General features: G+C 41.7%; 1 protein-coding gene across 1 annotated transcript in view; it reads right to left on the bottom strand.

Moving 5' to 3' along the window:
- Nucleotides 1-5214: 5214 nt before the first annotated feature.
- SHCBP1 (SHC binding and spindle associated 1) overlaps nt 5215-22363 on the bottom strand; it is a 59781-nt gene continuing 42632 nt past the window's right edge. The window contains 13 exon segments of the mRNA XM_030204391.1: nt 5215-7075; nt 7078-7247; nt 7249-7309; nt 7759-7775; nt 7872-7890; nt 8045-8076; nt 9159-9254; nt 9748-9833; nt 10811-10888; nt 10890-10939; nt 12861-12908; nt 12911-12954; nt 12956-12989. Coding sequence (XP_030060251.1) covers nt 7005-7075; nt 7078-7247; nt 7249-7309; nt 7759-7775; nt 7872-7890; nt 8045-8076; nt 9159-9254; nt 9748-9833; nt 10811-10888; nt 10890-10939; nt 12861-12908; nt 12911-12954; nt 12956-12989 — 806 coding nt within the window. The 3' untranslated portion in view covers nt 5215-7004.

Here is a 22363-nt window from a genome sequence, read left to right as displayed (position 1 = left end):
ATCTTCTATTTTGCTTTATAATGACAGTACAGAAGATTGTTGCTGAATAAATATATATATACACACCCTAGAAGAAAGATATAGACATTTAAATATTTGAAAACAGATCTTTTCCAGAGATGGGCAGCAGTAGAACTGGAGGACATGAACTGAAGTTGCGTGGGAGGGGGAGGATACTCGACTTAGGAGAAATATCAGGAAGCATTTTTTAATGTTACAGGACATAGATGATTGAAATGATCTCCCAGGGGCCATGGTGGAGACAAAAAAAAAAACAGAATTCAAATATGCAAAGTATAAACACAAAGGACCCCTTTATGGAAAGGCAATGGAATTAAAAAAAAAAAAATTAGCAGTGCTTAGGTGGCAACTCCAGGGAAGTAAGACCAGTGTCAGGCAGATTTCTACAGTCTGTGACCCAAAAATGGCTATCACATAACAGAATCAAGAATGTAAATTTATAACACAATCAAAGAATATGCTATGTTGGGCAGACTAAATGAACTATGCAGGTCCTTATCTGCTATCATCTACTATGTAACAGGAAGTATATTTTATTTTTCCATATTATTTAGCTAACTCCGCATGAACTATTATTTATCTCTTTAAAATATTAATTTGCTCCAATCATTTGCTCAATGAATTTCATATAGCAACCACCCTCTACAAAGGATTGCTTCACTAATGTTTCCCAGTTAAGGCGCCCACCTAAAGGGTAAAGGTAAAGAATCATGGATTTGACATAAATACATAAGTATTGCCATACTGGGACAGACCAAAAAGTCCATCAAGCCCAGCATCCTGTTTCCAACAGTGGCCAATCCAGGTCACAAATACCTGGCAAGATCCCAAAAAATGTACAAAACATTTTATACTGCTTATCCCAGAAATAGTGGATTTTCCCCAAGTCCATTTAATAATGGTCTATGGACTTTTCCTTTAGGAAGCTGTCCAAACCTTTTTTAAACTCTGTTAAGCTAACCGCCTTTACCACATTCTCTAGCAACGAATTCTAGCCTCTTGGTTCCTTCAGGAGCGTTATAGGTCTGCCTTTCTGCTAAGCTTCTGTCTTTAAAAGTTATGTAGATAATCCCAGAAACTGGTGGTAGGCTGAGGAACACAGAATCCCCCACCAGACCGCACTCTCAGAAGAGAAACTCGTCGAGGACCTCTTACAGTAACTGCCACCTAATCGCCTCTCTTGAGATAATATTCACTTAGCTCCAGCTATTCCGGGGAGGGAGAAAGCGATATCAGGCCCATTCGTCCCCGATTCTGACTGCAAGAAATTTGCCTCTTTCCGATCTCACTGATTAACAAATTTACATATATTATATGCAGGTACTTTCTAGCCTATAAAAAACAACCAATCCCCCCCACCACCACCACCACCACTACCACTTAGGCCACCAGATCTAACAAGCTTTCTGAAGAATATTCAAATCAATTGCAGGATTAAGGCTAGTACCAACAGTTAAATATACTGCAGGAAAGCAGAAACCAGATATTCTAAGGAGTTTCTTTTACTTTCCCTCAATAGGAAACAACTTAGTACATTCTAGGGCAGCGATGGCGAACCTATGGCACGCAGAGCCCTCTCCTTTGGCACGCGCGCCGTCGGTCCGCTCCACCCACTCTCCCTCCCTCCGAGTACCAGGCCGCCCTCCTTCCCTCCCTCCCAGCACCAGCGCTCGCCCTCCTCCTCCGAAATTGAAAAAGCGTCGGCAGCTGCAGTGAAACGCGACATGGTCTTCGCTCAGCACGCCTTTGCTTTGCTTCTCTCAAGCTCTAGTCCCGCCCATGAGGGACAGAAGCGAAGCAAAGGCACGCCGAGCGAAGACCATGCCGCATTTCGCTGCAGCTGCCGACGCCTTTTCAATTTCGGAGGAAGAGGGCGAGCGCTGGTACTGGGAGGTGTTGGGAGGGAGGGCAGAGCGCTGTGCTGGGAGGGAGGGCGGGCTGATGCTTCGTTGGTTTGGAAGAAGGAGGGAAGCAGGCCTGGTGCTGGGTGCTACGAGGGAGGGAGGCAGGCCTGGTGCTGGTGCTGGATGGGAGGGATGCCTGGTGCTGGGTGGGTGGGAGGGAGACAGGCCTGGAGCTAGGTGCTACTGGGTGGGAGGGAGGCCTGCCTGGTGCTGGGAGGGAGGGCGGGCAGGCAGGGGGGAGAGGATGGTGGCTGGACATGGATTGAGGGCAAGAAATGAAGAAGAATGGATGAAAGTAAAGAAAGAAATGGGAAAGGAAGCCCTGGAAACAGAGTTAAGAGAGCAGCAGAATCAGAGACAAAAAGGTAGAAAAAATCATTTTATTTTCATTTTAGGTTTGGAATATGTCCAATTTGAGAATTTACAGCTGCTGTCTTATTTTGCCTGGGGATACTGTAGCTGTAACAGCTTACAGAAAATGATTTATAATGGAACGAAAATCATGTTATTTTTTTCCTCCTATACTAGTATAATATTTTCAATGATGTCTGTTTATATGCGCCATGGCTGGTGTAAGGGGTGTGGCTATCATAGGGGTGGAGTCATGTGGTGACTCCGCCCATAATGAGTACCGGCACTTTGCAATAAATAATTAGATTTTGGGTTGCTGTTTGGGCACTCGGTCTCTGAAAGGTTTGCCATCACTGTTCTAGTGGCCTCACTTTCAAAACAGAAAAAAAATATAGAGTGCAACAAAAAGCAGCAGACTTTTTTTGCCAAAATGTACAAATCACAATTTATAAAACCCATCAGACAGTTTTCTATGCAGTTCATCCAAATCACACGGGGTCAGGTTGGGGGTGGGATTTGGGCATTCTCAAAACGTGGACATTTTTCGCCTGGGGCTAAAAGTTAGACGTTTTGGTCTAGACCTGTTTCATCATGACTCAGCAAAGTGGAAGGAACAACAATGTCCCATGAAAAGTCACAGGAACAGGAGAAGAGTGGAATAGAATCAGGCTCTTCAAAAAAAACAGACCAAAGATGTCCAACATATAAAATGTATTTATTGGATGACTCACACAGTACCATGTTGCACATTTGCTTGTCCATTTTAAACCCCCTTGTTGCCAAAGTTTTTTAACTGATTGTAGCCACCCCTTTTAACCTCATTTTAATATATTTCTTTTCTGATGTTTACATTTAGCATTATTTTTGTGATGTGTTTTAAACTGATTGTAGCCTTTTTATCATTGTATTTACATTTTTTTAATGTATACTGAATGTCTACTCAAGATGTTTGTGTGTCTCTTTATCTGATTTGTACAGACTCCTGAAGAAGGCAGTTTCAGTACCAAAACATGGTACAGTGTTGAGTCATCTTTAATAAATTTTATATATACGTTAGATGTCAGTGTCTGGGTTTTTTTTTTTTTTTTTTAAGAGTCTGATTCTGATTCTGTTCTCACTCTTCTCTTGTTACTCAATCATGACTAAGTCACAAAACAGTGTCCTAAATGACCACTGGTGGGATTAAGGCCCTCCCTTAGTCCTTCAGTGGTCAGTGACCCCCCCTTCCACCCCCAAAGATGTGGAACAGTACAAAACCAGCCTCTATGACAGCTTCAGATGTTACAGTCCTATTACAGAAGCAGCGGGTCCCTGGAGTAGGCTAGTGGGTCAATGCAGTGCACTAGAGAGAAGGGAAACCCTGGCCCATATCCCACTGTTACACTTGTAGTGGAAAGTGAGAGCCCTCCAAAACCCACTGTACCCCATGTAGGTGTCACCTGCAGACATAAGGGCTATTGGTAGTGGGGAACAGTAGGTTTGGTAGGCTCACCATATTAGGGGGGAATGGTGAGATGTGTGCCTGGGACCTTTTATGTGAATTTCACTGCAGTGACCCCTAGGGTGCTCCACTGCTCTTGCTGGGATGTCTTTGTGGCCAGTCTATTAAGAATACTGGTCCCCCATATATCCAAATGGCTTGTTCTTATGTTTCTCTTGGACTTTTTTTTTTTTTTTTTTAATGGTCCAAAAAGGTAGACACACTGAGCACAAAAAACATCAACTGGCCATTTCTGAAACAAAATTGGACACTTTCCTGTTTGAAAATGGCCATGTTCGCTACTGAATTTGACGTTTTCTGCAAAAAAAAAAAATCCAAAATCAGATTTAGATGTCATATTGAAAATGCCCCTCCTAATCTACTTAGATTAGAAATGGATGACATCTAACAAGATTAGAGAGAAGCATAATTTCCTCCCTCAGGACTTGCAGTTAAAAAAAAAAAAAACCACAACACATCAAAGCAAATGGCAAACCTCTCACCGATCAAACTGACAATCTCTTAGGCTAGGAATTAGAGAATGGCACAGGGCCAAAATTTGTCCCCGTCCCATCTCCGTGGGTTCTGTCTCCGTTCTCATCTGCAAAAGCCTCAAACACTTATAATTTTATATCTAAATCTTTTTATTAATTATTAAAAGGAGTATTTGTGTGCAACTGTGTTGTATAAATTACAAATAGAAAATAATGACTAGCAGCTATAATAACCCTCCCACCACCATTACCCTCTACCCTTCAATAGCTGATTTCTACCATCTAATCACACTATTAAATTGTCCAGAGGTACAAATATAAAACCGTTCTGTATGCCCTAGAGAGGAAAAATATGCCCTAAGAAGCACTGTTATGATTTTAAATCTGTGAATGAATAAGAAGTCATCAACAAGCTCAGCTCTCCTGTCTTCCACAGTCCCCTCCTGCAACAGAAGCTGTCCTTCTTAGAAGATGTGCTGGTTAACAGGATGTACAGGATCCCCCGTGCACATTTTTGCTTGTTTTTCCAAAAATAAAAATACTGTCATCTGCAAACAAACAAACAAACAACAGTCCGTTCATTAACAGGCTTCAAAGTAGAAAGTGACACGGGGACAAAGTTTGTTCCCGTCCTCACAGGCTCTGTCTCCATCCCCGCTCCCACGGGATCTGTCCCATCCCCAGTTACTGCGGTCCCCGTCCCTGTGTCATTCTCTACTGGAATATCACTACTGCAAATATTTTCAGTGCTACCCACTGTGCCTTGTCTTACATAACTTCATGATGCCTTCAGTTATCCTAGCCCATAATCTACTGCACCAAATTCTCTGATAGTTTTAGTTTAATGGGATCAGTAGTATAGAGAGAGAATAAAGAATTCAACATAGCAAGCCAAAATTAATATAGAGAAGCAGATTCCACAAAGATTTCTCAGCAAAATATTTAATTGTTCAAGACACAATAGTCTGGGCAGATTTATGGTTTAAGACAAGACAAACTTCTGTATATTTGTTGACTAGGGAAAATCCAAAGCTCTATATTTATGAATGAAGCCATTGCAATAGATTGGGAGTTTGTGTGTCATTCAAGTCTCATTCAACAATCATGGAAATTAAATATTAACTTACAGCATCTTAAGCAAACATGCAAAAAGGTGGGTGAGGCACACTGGTGGTTGCAGTACTTCTCCACAATTCTACTGACGATGCAATTGTTATTAAGAAAATCTAATGCAGAAAGCAACAAAAATGATCATAAAATCCCTTTTTATTTAATGTGAACTAATTGCAGAAAATACAGGTAACATCTCATTGAGGAACTTTTAATGTAAATTATCAGATTTACTTCTGTGTGTTTAAAGAGTGAAATACCAATAGCATAGTGATTCCAGTGATCTATTCAACTGCTTTACACTTTCCAAAATTAAGTTTGGTAGGATGACATTATACAAAAAGCTGTGTTTATACAGGTTTCTTCACCTATTTCACCAGTCAGCTAACGTTTCTGTGTCATTTGTGCTAATTCTTGCCCCTACACTTCAGCGAAAAAGTCGGACATGCAAGTCTTCAAGGGTATGAAAATGATAAAAAGAATAGTCAGAAAAATAAAATTATTCTCCATTTGCATCTGGTGCCAAAATGATGAGAATAGTTAAAAATAAGCCAACGCTGATTAACCACTAGCTTTATTTTCACTATTCACCCAAGTTCTCTCTTGCTCAACATTGTTCCCAAATGAGCTTAACAAAGGGGGGGGGGGGGGGGGGGGGGGTATAGTTACCAGTGGTTACTGATTTTACTTGAGCCTCAAAGTGCATTTTCATCACTTTTCAGTAACTTCGGAATGGTTGTTAAGTTCTAAATAGTAAAAATTACCTTTTGTGCTAGTTCAATAGGTATTTCTGCTTCAATGCACTTTACCAAGATGGCCAGCGTTAATTAGTTAACTGACCTACTTGCAGGTATATGGTGCCATGTACATTTAAAATTAGTTACATATTTATGCTCAAATAAAATAGTTTCCAGTTAGAATTTATTACTGAAAAACAAACAGCTTGTAACATCTTTGATCCTTTCCAGCTGAAGAGCAGGGGTGGAAAAAAGTGAACTTTCAAACAGTTGCTAGATCGTAAGAGAAAAGCTGCACAGCAAACTATTACATATTGATTGAGTTAAAAAACACACTGTACACATCACTTTGAGCAATATGACCAGCACCATTGCACAACAGCTGACTAAAGGCAACTCCTACACCCTGGCTTCTAAAATCGTTACTTACCACTTAGACTTGTGGAAATAGAACTAACCTAATAGTTAGCTAGTTGTAAACATTGTACTTGTCAGACTAGTTTAACCAGCCTGTACAATTCAGATCTTCTTAACTCAAGGAAAGGTGCTAAAGAGGGAAGCTCCTACTGTGTAGTTTGTGGCCTACTTAACAAGCTTAAGCATGAATATCAAACAGAAAGCCCAGCATAGAGTCAAGTGGGCAACACAAGATGTAGAAAACTAAATCTGGAAGAAAGGTTTCAGTCAGGTTTTGAATCTTCCTCTCACTTTTTTGTTTATTGATGGCAGTAGAAGCTTAACGTATGCAATATATGCCGCAGAGAGTGATCAATCAAGAAGTTAATCGAGCTTCAGCAACAAATTCCCAAGACGAAGAGGAATGACCGCCATTCTATCAAGAAAGCAGCAATGTTTCAGAACAAGATGTCAAAAACGTATGCTATAGTTTGGTGAAGAATTCTGAGACTCAGAAGAGAAATGTGCCGAAGCTTCCTTTTCCATTGCGTTTGAACTGATTCCCCGCTAGGGAGACAAACATTCTTGAGACATTAAGTCATCATCTGCCTCTGTGATTCCCATATCACTCAGCCTTTTCTTGTGTATCTGGCTTTTCCTTTTCAAAGTAGCAACGAGTTCACTGGCAATAGCACTGTTGCCTTCTACTTGTTCAGAGACTTCATTCCTTTCATCTGTGGCACCCTCCACAGCACCCGGCTTCCTGCTCATTGTGTATTTCAGCCTCTGTAGAATCTGGCACAGGATTACTGGTGCCTACATCCCATCAGACCTTCCTCCTGTGGAAGAAGACAGGTTATGGTTTTTATGCAAAATCACTTGAATCCTGGAGCAGCCATATTAGAAGGGAAGATGAAGTATCTATTTACAAGAACCATTATATCAAGAATGAATAAGCAATACTAGAAGCAATGCTTTCTCTTTTTCAGCGTGCGCACTGAGGGACAAAATTTCCTTCTTGAGCTGTTTCTATCCAAGCACTAACCATACCCGATGACATGGGCACTATTATTCATTTCCATTCTCCTGTATTCCGGTTTCATAGCTTCCAATTCTATTCTGTTTATTGCCATCTCATATCTTCATTATTCTGTAGCTTCTCATCTTTCAGTGTTCACATAACCACCCAACTCCTTTTCCTTCATACTTTCATTCTGCCTCCACATCATTTGTAATCCCTCCTTTCCATCCGCCATATTTGTCACGTGCTTCATCAATTCCTCTATTCTCTTCCCCCCTATGCACTGTCTTTCCTTTTCATCCTACCCCTCTTTCAAAAGCCCCTGATCACAGCCTCTCCTGTCCACAGCATTTGCACCCCCCCCCCCCCCCCACATCTCTACCACCCTTTGGTCCTTCCCTAGCATTTATCTCCACGCATTATTAACCCAATTCATCTGCTTTTCTCAGCTAAACTGAGCAAAAGGAGCACATTCTACCACTGACTGTTCTGCTCTATCTGTGCCTCATTATGACAGGTTGAACACTCACCAGACATCATTTCCTGCCTACTAATGTATGCACTGTGGGCCACCCTGTCCCCCAAATGGCCGTTTCTTCATTCTATACAGAACTTAGATTGTGAGCCCACTAAGGACAGAGAAAGTACCTGCATATAATATTTGTAAACCACTTTGAATGTAGCACAGAAATTTCATGACCTCTTTCCCAGATAGCTTGTGTATACTACTTGTTGATACCACTCACTACAGCTCTATAGTGCATATATCAGAGCAAACCTAACACGCACCAGCTTGAAGAGCACAGAACTGGTAAAAAATGGATGCACACACACATATGCATATGTGGTTAGATACAGTAATATTCTACATACATTACAAAAAACATACTGTATTTTTTCGGACTATAAGAACGCAACTTTTTCCCCCCCAAATTTGGGAGGAAAATGGGGGGTGCGTCTTATAGTCCGAAGGTAGAGATTTGGCTGGCTGGCCGCCCTCTGAGTTCAGAATCGCCGTCAGGGTTACCTTCCTCCCCCCGTCCCTTGTCACCACTTCTCCCCTTACGCGATCTTCCCTGGTGGTCTAGTGACGTCGGGCAGGAAAGAGCCCCCTCTTTCCTGCCCAGCGCGCTTGCTCTCCATCCTCCTGTATGCAGCCTGACGGTCTCGGCGAGATTCAAAATGGCCGCCGAGACTTCAATTCTCGGCGGCCATTTTGAATCTCGCCGAGACCGTCAGGCAGCAATGCATACAGGAGGATGGAGAGCAGCGCGCTGGGCAGGAAAGAGGGGCTCTTTCCTGCCCCGACTTCACTAGACCACCAGGGAAGATCGAGTAAGGGGAGAGGTGGTGACAGGGCCGGGGGGGGGGGGGGGGGGTGGGGGGGAAAGAGGAGGTACCCTGACGGCGATCCCGAACTTGGAGGGAGGGATTCGACAAGACGCACTGAAGCATCTAGGTTTTAGAGGAGGGAAAAGGAAAAAAAAAAATTTTTTTTTTCCTATGTCCCTCCTCTAAAAACCTGGTGCGTCTTATAGTCCGAAAAATACGGTACCAATTTTGGACTTTAGTTTGACTTTATCAATCACCAGACCATCCTACCTTCAATATCGCAGTGGCATTCCTTTTCACAGAGATCACCACAGCTTAACCAAGACAACAGCATAGCCTTCATTGTTATGGATGACATTATTCTCCATAGTGATTTTAGGGATGTCATAAACTGCATCAATGAATCCTAAAATGTATTAAAAACATTAAAAAAAAAATTTAAAAGAAACACAAAACAACAAAATTATTGCCATCTCCTATTGGAAAAGACTTGGGGCTTTGCTTCAAGAAGAAAATTACAAGTGGGATATTGAAGGCGCACTGAGGAAGAGTGCGATAATTTCTCAAATATTTTTGTAATAAAATAGTACATAAGCACCGCCATACTGGGAAAAGACCAAGGGTCCATCCAACCCAGCATCCTGTCTCCGACAGCGGCCAATCCAGCTCTCAAGACCACAGCAACCCCCCCCCCCCCCCCCCCAAAAAAAAAAAAAAAAAAATAATAATGTTCCAATGGCCTTTTCCCCAGGAATCTGTCCAAAACCCCCTTTAAATTCTGTAAGGCCAGCTGCTGTCACTACATTCTCCGGCAACGAGTTCAAGAGTCTAAGATATGATCAACTACCAAAGACTTATTTTATCTGGAGATTGTTTACAGCAGAAGATGAGCTCTCACCTATGATTAGAATGGCCCTCCTTGCAGTGGTGTATGCCATTGCCAATCAAATCGCATGTGCTACCTGGTAGAATTTCCACTCCAGCACCCTGCCTACAGCAACAAGACATAGCCTGTAAACAGATACAAACTGGGACATGGGTACATTTCTGTACCAGAAAGAATAAAACAAAAAAAAACAAAAAAGAGAGGGGTCCATATGGAATTACTCGTGAAGAGACAAAAAAAAAAAGTAGGGGAGGACCAATCCAGGGGACAAAACAATTATTTATTGGTCAGACTCGATGCAGATCTGCATTTCAGTGCATGTATTTGAAATTCACTGACTTTTGTCACCTTGTTGTGTTACTACTCTGGTTTACTTGCTATGCAGTTTATATATATATATATATATCATTGATATTTACATTACCACCAAAAGTTTGTTGTACGTGCATTTTGCAGTGTGTAAGAGATGTTGCATTTAGATATCCAGATTGCTCCAAATAGATCTACTAGACTCCTGAGGCAGGCATCTACTTGCCAAACACTGATCTGTGTAGTTCTGACCAATAAAATAATTATTTAATGTCCAAGTTGGAATTAGATTTGTCCTCCCCTACATTTTTTCCTCTTTACATTTCTGTACCTGGTAACATATCTTGCCTTCATGATGGCACACTAGGTATGGCCTTGTTTCAACTCCCAGTTCAGCTTTCCAGCTGACCCACTCTGTGTAGTGTGCAGTGCTGTATACTTTATTTTATTGAAAAATGTATCACTCCCACAATCTACTCTCTCAGCAGGGAACTTTACATACATAATAATCTGATGTATGTTATGCCTGTAAAAGCACTTCAACATCCCCAACTTTTAAGTCAGCTAGGCAGAGATGCAATTATAAATACTTCAACGTTTTATCATTACAAAGGGGATCTTACCAACATAACACAACAAAAAGTACAAGGTTAAAATAGAAGGCTATACACCTCAAAAGTTAAAATAACTCACTTCAAAGGGTAAAGTAAAAAGAAATCATATATTTCTTAGCAAAAATAACTTAATAAAGCAATAGGAAAGCCTTTACTGTCAGACCCTTAGCACCATATAGATCACAATACTTCATTGACAGTACTGCTGATGTTCGAACTGTGACCCCCGTTGTCCTCACACTGTAAAACACAGTTGTCCAGTGTTGTTGTCCCCTGGTAGATGCCTAAAAAAAAAAAAAAAAAAAAAAAAAGCATGCCAAACTGGGTTACGTTGAAGCAGATATTTTCCGATGATGCCAACACACGAGGAGGGTAATTTTACAAAGGGTCTCTCTAGATGGTAAGAAGGGTCCTATTTTACCCTATTTATGAAGGCACATCGGTGCTTGTATGCCTTTAAAATATTAGGCCACAATAATCACCATATATAACCTTTATTAACATACTCTTCAATAATATATTATACAGTAAAACTCACATCCATTCTTCACTCATCCTTATCTATATAAAATTATTTCACCTCATTTCCCATTTTTCCACAGTGGAACATCACACATAAGTGATGTTACATCAGCATAGCTCATAATAATGGGACAGACATATGTACAATATAATTTTTAACAGTTCTTCCAAATTAATTATTCTGATTTTAATCCTAAAAACCTTCTAAATGGCTTATCTCATCCTAATACCTACTCTTTAATATCTTTTTAAAATAATTTCCCAAGGTACAGATGGAATACCACGCAATATCCTCTTCCACTGGTGCAAAGTATATGTATTATACCGCACTAATAATGTGTGTTCACTGTAGTCCTCTCTCTTACATGCATTGCAATGGAAGAAATTAAATGTAATTAAAATGTAGCAAGATGGTCCAATCTATGCTCCAGGGAGCACAAAGCTACCTCACATTCTTCACTAGAATTTCTTCAGCAGGGATCGTGTACTTGAAGTAGTGGTAACACTATGCTAACTATAGAACTCCGTGCCGAGGCCCCAAAAGATCAAAAAGCACAAATGTGCCTTTCACTGTCAAATTTTATATAAAATACAATTCCTATATAGCTGGAATTGCCATATTTACGTGCACAGATCAACAAAAAACTAGAAAAAAAGAACAGACATCCTGTGAATGTAATTTCCTGAACAATCGGTGGCACTCTGCCTTAACATATGCAGAGGTGTTGGGAGCTGCTAATATTCCAGCCAGTTTGTGATGTAATATTAATTAACACACTCAGCCAAGATACTGCCTCAGCTGAAAAAAAAAAATATATAGCTAGACAAGCAGCAGCAAACATTACTAGGAAATGAAAGAAATGGAAAAAAAAATCAGAGCAAGTCACAATGTATGCCTGAACACAGCAAGAGCGAAACCTAGCTCCCATGCCCGGTAACAATGGGAATTTAAAGAGCTGGGATGCCACTTGCAGTAAAATCCAATAAGGAACCCCCCCCCCCCCCCCCAAAAAAAAAAAAAGGCTGTACCTTAGGTCTCCATAAAAACTCAAGTCCTCCTTTGTATAATTAAAGGCGCACGACTGCTACTTTTAGGCACACTTTGCCAAAAAGACAGATACCATCGGGGAGGCGCCATTCGTACACAGTGAACAACACATAAGCATGCACTTATACAGCCCTTCACCTTAACGAGCCACACTTTACCATGTCGTTTTATATCCTGTCCACAGACATGTATGAGTTTTCAAAACTGTGCCATTTTGTCACACTGTATCGTGCGCTTTTCAACTTGTTTTTGTTGATTTTGAAATTACTGTAAAGGGAATTTAAATATTTGGCACCTGGCAATTTGATATTTGACTTACAGGAGAGTTTTGGGTTTGTTTAATTCATGCCTGCAGTTCAAAAGGTACAGGGTCTAGCATGGAAGGATACTCAGTTCAGCTCTGTGACTGGGTACTTCTATGTATAAAGATGTACAGACCTCCGAGTTCTGCAAACAAGAGGCCTACATTTTTAAGCTTGCTAGCAATACCCCTAGAGGAAATTGATCAAAAATAAAAGAGGTGATACTGGAAAGCATGCACGGTCTACCAAAATGAACTGCTCATTTATGAAATATTCTGAGAGTAGGATGCAAAGCATGACAGTATACAGAGGGTGGGGGGTTTCAATACCTACTGATAATGCCCTCCACAGCGTCATGCTGCACAAATTTCATGTTGGATATTTGACATTGGCACCTGCGCAGTCCACAAAATTGTCTCCTTTCCCTCTTTTCTATTACAATGTCATCAGGAAGGCCGTATCCTTGGGAAAAAGAAATAAATGGAGAAGGATGTTTTCAGAGAGTTTAAAGATTTCTGCAATGTACACACTCAGAACTGGCCTTTTACCACACACTGAAATGTTTTACAAAACTATACAAATGCTGGGGGTGGGGCACTGGATTAAGAGAAACAGGATGAGTCTGAATCCTTACAGTTGGATTTTATTATTGAACTCCCAGAATAACAGGGAGTTATGCTCAAGTCTGGATTCTCCACTTTACTGTCACAAGACTACAGCATTAAGAGAGAGCCTCTAGAAGGCACAGAAGGGCCTAGTTCACTCAGTCTTCATTTAAAAAGAAAAAACCAGTTTCCATAGTGTACAAATCTTTTTCCCATACTTTTAAAATGAAACTTTCTGCCAAAAGTAGAAACTTAACAGCCTAAAGCATTAAAAAGTACAGTAGCAGAGCAGGGCTCAAACTTTGTCTTAAAAGAAAGTTATTTTCTGTTTTTTGACTAGGAGAGAGAGCAGTGTTACTGACCTGAATTAAGTGATGAGGTACTGTGAGGAACATTATATAGTCGCAAAGATCACCAGGGCAATCTGATTACCATGTTAACTTTCAAAAGGGTCTGTTTGAAGCAGACCTTAGAATCTAAACTATATAGAGAGGAAAGGTCCCGGGTAACCTTCTTTCTGAGAAATTCTGAGAGAAGAGGACAGTGGAAGAGTGGCCTAGTGGTTAGGGTGGTGGACTCTGGTCCTGGGGAACTGAGTTCGATTCCCACTTCAGGCACAGGCAGCTCCTTGGACATCTGGCCAAGTCACTTAACCCTCCATTGCCTCATGTACAAATAAGTACCTGTATATGTAAGCTGCATTGAGCCTGCCATGAGTGGGAAAGCGCGGGGTTATAAAATCTAACGAAAAATAAAAAATTTCTCTGGTAAGTGAACATATTTTGCTCTGTGAATTGGTGATTTAAAGATTGGGGATGCAAGAGGAATTGTAGGTTTATTGCTAAATACAGTTTGGAATTTTAAAACACAAAAACTTTATTGGCTAGTTCCCATACTGTAAAACCCTTTTCCCCATAGTTTTATACTTAAAACTTTCTGCCATGCCCTACAGCATTAAAAGACAGTCTCTGGAAGGCACAGCAGGGGCTAGTTTTGCCTTCATTCCCTCTCACCCACTCTCCCCAGCTCCCACCCACCCCTAGCACATCTCTTCATTTAAACTCATAATTTATAGTCAATTATTGTTAATTAGGATAACACGAGAGTTTTCATTACAAAGTTTTAATTATATTTCATTACTTTCTGAGAAACACTAAATAAATTATACAATATACCATATAATCAGTAAAAGCTCTAAATATAATCTTGAAGACTCTTTATATTAGTCTAATATCTCTAGTACCTTAACAAGTTTTAAACAACTTAATACTATGATGCAGATAGCAATCTAGCAGCGAGAGAGATGATAGCCAGTCTTTTGCACTGAGTGTCCCATGTACGACTGTCACCCAGTTGGTGAGGGGTTATATACGTGTGCTTGATTCAAAGAGCACCTGGCTCTCAGGAAATCAGTCCGTACTCTCAAGTCTACAGTAGCAGACTTGGAAGAGCTGAAAGAGACAGAGAAGTACACAGAGGAGACCTACAAGGACCTTCAGAGAGAAGTCTCACCGACAGTTCCACCTCTGCTGCCTTGGAGGAGGGAGGTCTCCTAAAAGGAGAGCATCACCCTGGTAAAGTACATAAGTTCATAAATGTTGCCATACTGGGATAGATCGAAGGTCCATCAAGCCCATCATCCTGTTTCCAACAGTGGCCAATCCAGATTACAAGTACCTGGCATGATCAGTACAATACATTTTATGCTGCTTATCCTAGAAATAATACAAAAATCAAACGAAAAATGGCTCAGCTTTGTCTGTATACATTTGTAAAAATACACAACTCGGACCAGACAAAACAAATTTGTTGACTAATGAAGGTGTCTCATATCGTCACAAAAGCCTGTTTATGCCAACTTACTTTTCGGCTCACAAGCATGTGAAAGTTTGTAATCATAGACCACCTCCAGCCAACCAGTAGTGCCCTATGTCCATCTTCTATAAAGGCCTAAGTGTCAAAGTGTCTATCTATTTATTCATTAAAACATTGATGCTCAGGCACAAAAATCAATAAGTGCCACTACTGTTCAAAAATTAAACACTATTGCAATAAATTGACAAATAATGCAAAAAAATCAACTTAGCTTGATAGCTCTAAACACTGTAAGCCGTCTTCTTGGGCTGGAGCTTATCATATTTCAAGGGTTCAATACATCAACGTTCTGACAACTCCGGTATCGCTGTAAGCCCGACAGGACCCTGTTTCGCGGTCAACTGCTTTTTCAAGGGCATAAACTTCTGTAACACGGAGAATAAGCGGTATTATCAACGACCTCAAGATTTTAGCTTACCTTATGCACAAAAGCGACAACTGGACTCACTTCAACAGCCTACTGATGCGGTAAACGACCAGTCAAAATGGCGTTAGCGTTTTTGTTATAAAGACTTTAAGCCCCACCCCTTAAAGCAATACGTCATAATCAGCTGTTTCATTAAAAGAAACAGTTCCATTGGAGATGTGCGTTCAATCCATGGGGCTCTACTGTATTCAAACGGTAGATCCACTGAGTCTCTTTTTGCAACAGCAATCTATTGATGTTACCACCTCGGGCATTGGGAATAATGCAATCAATCACCATGCATCTTAGTGACTCGCTGGAATGTTGTTTACTGATGCAATGTTGTACAAGTGGAGCTCCAACATTATTGGCAGCTATTCTCGATCTATGCTCAACCATTCTAGCATTTAATGACCTGTTGGATTTGCCAATATATACCTTGCCACATGGACATTTGATGTAATAAATAATGTGTGTTGTGCGGCAGGTAGTTTGATATCTGAGCTGAAAAGTCTGGCCATTATGGCAAAAATTAGATGTTTCTAAAGATAAAGGACATGTTTTACACCCACTTTTGTTGCATTTTTTGTGACTGCCATGAATGGTAACCTCAGTTGCTGTAGTAGCAGAAAAATCAGCTGGACTTAAGATTTCACTGAGATTGCGTGCACGGGAAAAAGCCATCCTTAAACGAAAGTTTTCAAAAATGGGATGAGCTCGCATAATGTCCCAATGCTGTTTGATAATGTATTAAGCTGCTTCCCCTCCTTGCACGTATCTCATGATGAAAGTCATGACCAGGTCCTCTTGTGGATCTGATGTAGTGCTTTGTAATAGCAAATCACGATTTAGATGTTTGGCTCTCGTGTAAGCTTTTTTCAAGACTGTTTTAGGGTAACTGCGGTGTAGTAATTTTGAGCCAAATGTACAAATCCGTTTGAAACGTAAAAATTGAGAAAAAGGCAAACTTTTCCGAAGAGTTTTCGGGTGACAACTACCATATTCCAAAATAGTGTTCCTGTCTGTGGATTTAGTATATACCTTAGTTTGAAAACTTTGTTCTCTTTGAGTAATTTCAACGTCCAGAAAATGAATCCTATTGTCTGAAAAGGAAACAGTGAACTGTATACGAGGATGACAACTATTTAACCATAGTTGGAAATCTTTTAATTCGCTTGCAGTACCTTTCCATAAAACGAAAATGTCGTCAATGTATCTGCGCCAAATCAATATGTTGTGATTAAAAGGGGAGTTAAGCAGCCATTTGTTTTCAAACGCTGCCATGTATAAATTGGCTAAGGTCGGGGCGAATGTGGCGCCCACGGCCACCCCAGAGGTCTGCAGATACAAGTTGTTGCCAAATTTGAAAAATTCTTGCATAATGCCAATTTCAACAGCGACATCAAAAATTTGGTCGGGACCTCATGAGGTCTCTGTCTACTCTCTAGCACCAGAAACACCACTTCAATTAGTTCTTCTTGTGGAATCATCGTGTATAAAGATTTGATGTCCAAAGTTGCCATTATACAATGAGAGTGCGGTAGACATACATCATTCAAAATCTGTAAAAAATGGTTGGTGTCTTTGATGTATGAGGGGCATTGTGGAACCACGTCCTTCAAAAATGAATCTAAATAAATGGAAAGAGGCTCCAAAAGCGACCCCTGGATGAAATGATTGGTCTGCCTGGTGGTTTGTGCGGATCTTTGTGAATTTTCGGTAATAAATACATAACCGGTATTACAGGAGTTTTATTATTCAAAAATTGAAACTCCTTGTTGGTCAGAAAGCCTGCTTCTAGGCAATCATGTTGTAATTCAACATAAGCCGTATGGTCCGAGAGTTGTAAAGCTGCTTCGGCTAGATATTGAGATTTATTCTGTATGACAACCGCTCCGCCTTTGTCAGCCTTCTTGATGATAATGGCAGAATTGTTCTTCAGTTCTTTAAGGGCTCTTCGGATCTACCGTTTGAATACAGTAGAGCCCCATGGATTGAACGCACATCTCCAATGGAACTGTTTCTTTTAATGAAACAGCTGATTATGACGTATTGCTTTAAGGGGTGGGGCTTAAAGTCTTTATAACAAAAACGCTAACGCCATTTTGACTGGTCGTTTACCAGCATCAGAGGCTGTTGAAGTGAATCCAGTTGTCGCTTTTGTGCATAAGGTAAGCTAAAATCTTGAGGTCGTTGATAATAACGCTTATTCTCCGTGTTACAGAAGTTTATGCCCTTGAAAAAGCAGTTGACCGCGAAACAGGGTCCTGTCGGGCTTACAGCGATACCGGAGTTGTCAGAACGTTGATATATTGAACCCTTGAAATATGATAAGCTCCAGCCCAAGAAGACGGCTTACAGTGTTTAGAGCTATCAAGCTAAGTTGATTTTTTGCATTATTTGTCAATTTATTGCAATAGTGTTTAATTTTTGAACAGTAGTGCACTTATTGATTTTTGTGCCTGAGCATCAATGTTTTAATGAATAAATAGATAGACACTTTGACACTTAGGCCTTTACAGAAGATGGACATAGGGCACTACTGGTTGGCTGGAGGTGGTCTATGATTACAAACTTTCACATGCTTGTGAGCCGAAAAGTAAGTTGGCATAAACAGGCTTTTGTGACGATATGAGACACCTTCATTAGTCAACATATCTTTGTTGCAGTAAATTTGTTTTGTCTGGTCCGAGTTGTGTATCCTAGAAATAAGCAGTGGATTTTCCCCAAGTCCATTTTAATAATGGCTTATGGACTCTTTTTAGGAAGCTATCCAAACCTTTTTTAAACCCCGCTAAGCTAACTGCTTTTACTACATTCTGGCAACAAATTCCAGAGTTATTTACACAATGAGTGAAGAAATATTTTCTCAGATTTGTTTTAAATTTACTGTTTAGTAGCCCCTAGGTCCTAGTATTTTTGGAAAGCGTAAACAAGCGATTCATGTCTACCCCCACTCCACTCATTTTACAGACCTCTATCATATCTCCCCTTAGCCATCGTTTCTCAGAGCTGAAGAGCCTTAGCTGCTTTAGCCTTTCCTCATAAGGAAATCTTACCAACCCCTTTATCATTTCAGTCACCCTTTTCGGTATCTTTTCTGAGATACGGTTACAAGAATTACACACAGTATTCGAGGTGCAGTTGCACCATGGAGTGATACAAAGACATTATAATGTTCTCATTTTTGTTTTCCATTCCTTTCCTAATAATACCTAACATTCTATTTGCTTTCTTAACCCATGCCACACACTGAACAAAGGATTTCAACGCAGCATCAATGATGACACCTAGATTCGTTTCCTGGTCGGTGACTCCTAATGTGGAACCTTGCATCACGTAGCTAAAGTTCAGGTTCCTCTTTCCCATATGCATCACTTTGCACTTGCTCACATTAAACGTCATCTGCTATTTGGATGCCAAGGGTCCCAGTCTCATAAGGAAGTAATCTTGTAGCCAGGACCTATTCACCGGGCAAAATTCTCTCTCACCGAGAATGTGTTTCCAGGAACTTCTGCCTAGGACAGAAGGGTTAGGACAGCTGTTTTAGTTGGTGATTAGATCATTAGGCATATAGATAGCTGGGTGGCTGGTGATGACTGCCTGGTCACTTGCCTGCTTTGTGGGAAGATGGCGGACCTCACACGTCACCTAGATAAGATTTTAGATAGTGCTGAGGAGCTACCTGTCTTGGTGCATGTGCTTTGGACACCCTCGCTCCATCCACCTCCCGTCCCACAAAGCGTACTAATCCCTTGCATCCGTTACCATCGCTCCTGCACCCGATCCGCTGAAAGCCTCTGGAGGAAATCTCGTACCCATTCAGACTTCCTTCACTACAAATTCATGCTAGTCTCCTTCCATTCCTCCCTATTCCTTGCAAAACAGGACTATTACACCCAATTGACCAATTCTCTCAGCTCCAACCCTCGTCGTCTCTTCACCACCCTTAACTCCCTCCTCAAAGTGCCCCCCGCTCCCACTCCCCCCCTTCACTCTCTCCTCAATCACTGGCTGACCACTTCCATGACAAGGTGCAAAAGATCAACCTTGAGTTCACTACCAAGCCACCACCTCCTCTTCAGCCTGTAGCCCCATCCAACAACCAACCAAGGCCTCTTTCTCCTCCTTTCCTGAGATCACCGAGGATGAAACCTCCCGCCTTCTTTCCTCCTCGAAATGCACCACCTGTTCCTCCGATCCCATCCCCACCAACCTACTTAACACCATCTCCCATACTGTCACCCCCTCCCATCTGTCGCATCCTTAACCTTTCTCTCTCCATTGCAACTGTCACTGACACCTTCAAGCACGCCGTAGTCACACCTCTCCTAAAAAAACCATCACTTGACCCTACCTGCCCCTCCAACTACTGCCCCATCTCTCTCCTACCCTTTCTCTCCAAAATACTTGACCGCGCCGTTCACAGTCGCTGCCTTGATTTTCTCTCCTCTCATGCCATCCTCGATCCACTTCAATCTGGTTTTCTCCCTCTTCACTCGACAGAAACAGCACTCTCTAAAGTCTGCAACGACCTGCTCCTCGCCAAATCCAGAGGCCACTATTCCATCCTCATCCTCCTCGATCTATCCGCTGCGTTTGACACTGTCAATCATGAGTTACTTCTTGCAACACTGTCCTCTTTTGGGTTCCAAGGCTCTGTCCTCTCCTGGTTCTCCTCTTATCTCTCCAACCGCACCTTCAGGGTACACTCTCATGGATCTTCCTCCACTCCCATCCCACTATCTGTTGGAGTTCCCCAGGGATCTGTCCTTGGACCCCTTCTCTTCTCAATCTACACCTCTTCCCTAGGCTCACTGATCTCATCTCATGGTTTTCAGTATCATCTTTATGCTGATGACACCCAGCTATATCTCTCCACACCAGTCATCACCGCGGAGACCCTGCTTATCCGACATTGCTGCCTGGATGTCCAACCGCCACCTGAAGCTGAACATGTCCAAAACCGAGCTCCTTGTCTTTCCACCTAAACTCACTTCTCCTTTTCCTCCATTCTCTATCTCAGTTGAGAACACCCTCATACTCCCCGTCCCATCTGCCCGCAACCTCGGAGTCATCTTCGACTCCTCCCTCTCCTTCTCTGCGCATATCCAACAGACTGCCAAGACCTGTCGCTTCTTCCTCTTCAACATCAGCAAAATTCGCCCCTTCCTCTCTGAGCACACCACATGAACTCTCATCCACGCTCTCATTACCTCTCGCCTTGACTACTGCAACTTACTCCTTACTCCTCACCGGCCTCCCACTTAGCCATCTATCCCCCCTTCAATCCATTCAGAACTCTGCTGCACGTCTTATATTCCGCCAGAACCGATATACTCATATCACCCCTCTCCTCAAGTCACTTCACTGGCTTCCGATCAGATACCGCATACAATTCAAGCTTCTCCTCCTTACCTACAAATGCATCCGGTCTGCGGCTCCTCACTACCCTCATCTCCCCCTATGTTCCCGCCCGTAACCTCCGCTCTCAGGACAAATCCCTCCTTTCAGTACCCTTCTCCACCACTGCCAACTCCAGCCTCCGCTCATTCTGCCTTGCCTCACCCTATGCCTGGAACAATCTTCCTCAACCCCTACGCCAAGCCCCCTCCCTACCCATCTTCAAATCTCTGCTTAAAACTCACCTCTTCAATGCTGCTTTCGGTACCTAACCTTTCGAGAAATATAGTATGCCCTATCAGATTGACTCTACACTTGTCTTTTAGATTGTACACTTGTCTTTAGGTTGTGCACCTGTCTTTTAGATTGTAAGCTCCTTGAGCAGGGACTGTCCTTCCATGTTGAATTATACAGCTCTGCGTAACCCTAGTAGCACTTTAGAAATGTTAAGTAGTAGTAGTGGTATCAATGACATAGGAAAATGTGGGAGGGAGGTTCTGGAAACCAAATTTAGGGAGAAAGCTGAAATCCAAAATTCTCCAGGGCAGCATTTTTGGAGATGCTCCCCGTTCCACACACAGGACCAAGAGGCAGGCAGAGCTCCGAAGTTTCAATGCATGGTTGAGACAATGGTGCAGGGATGAGGGATTTAGATTCGCTAGGAACTTGGCAACATTCTGGGAAAGGGGGGGGCACGTTTCAACACTTTAGAAATTAAAGATCTTTTGAGTAAGAGGGAAATGGGAATTAGGCTAGCATGAATAAGAAAAACAAAAACCAGCTAGAATATTTTAGCAGAGTACATGGTACTGTTACATTGATTTCAGTTAAGAAACACAGCCTGGGGGGGGCATAGTGGTTAGAATAATGGGCCAAGACTGAGAGGATGCCAGGATTTAATTCTAAGAAATCTAGACTGCACCAACTTGACATTTTGTCCTTTAGATTGTAAGCTCCTTTGAGCAGGGACCGTCCTTCTTTGTTGATTTGTACAGCGCTGCGTAACCCTAGTAGCGCTCTAGAAATGTTAAGTAGTAGTAGTACTTTTGTCACGGACACTCTTTGTGATCTTAGTGAAAGGGATGGGATTTGATATACCACCTTTCTGAGGTTATAATCAAAGTGGTTTATCTATTATAAGTTTATCAATTTGATATATCGCCTCTTTCGAAGCACGAATCGAGACTTGCCCAGGGTCACACGGAGCTGCAGAGGGAATTGAACCTAGTTCCCCAGATCCGCAACCCGTTGCACTAACCATTAGGCCACTCCTCCACTTAATTTGTACTCGGGGCAATGGAGGGTTAAGTGACTTGTCTAGAGTCACAAAGAGCTGCAGTGAGAATCGAACCCAGTTCCCCTGGTTCTCAGGTGACTACACAAACTAATAGGTTAATCCTCCACTCCATTTATTAAGTCAATTCAATTATCTCCCATTGCCTCAAGTATCCACTTACATTGTAAGCTCTTTTCGGAAGAGTTAAATTGAACTTGAATAGTTACTACTCTAGATCGCTCAGAATACAGCAGCCAGACTAATATTTGGC

Source organism: Microcaecilia unicolor, chromosome 5 (genome assembly GCF_901765095.1).
Source record: "Microcaecilia unicolor chromosome 5, aMicUni1.1, whole genome shotgun sequence".
In the NCBI taxonomy this organism is placed as follows: domain Eukaryota; kingdom Metazoa; phylum Chordata; class Amphibia; order Gymnophiona; family Siphonopidae; genus Microcaecilia; species Microcaecilia unicolor.
Note: the sequence above shows the minus strand (reverse complement) of the source record. Positions and strands in the feature narration are given on the sequence as shown.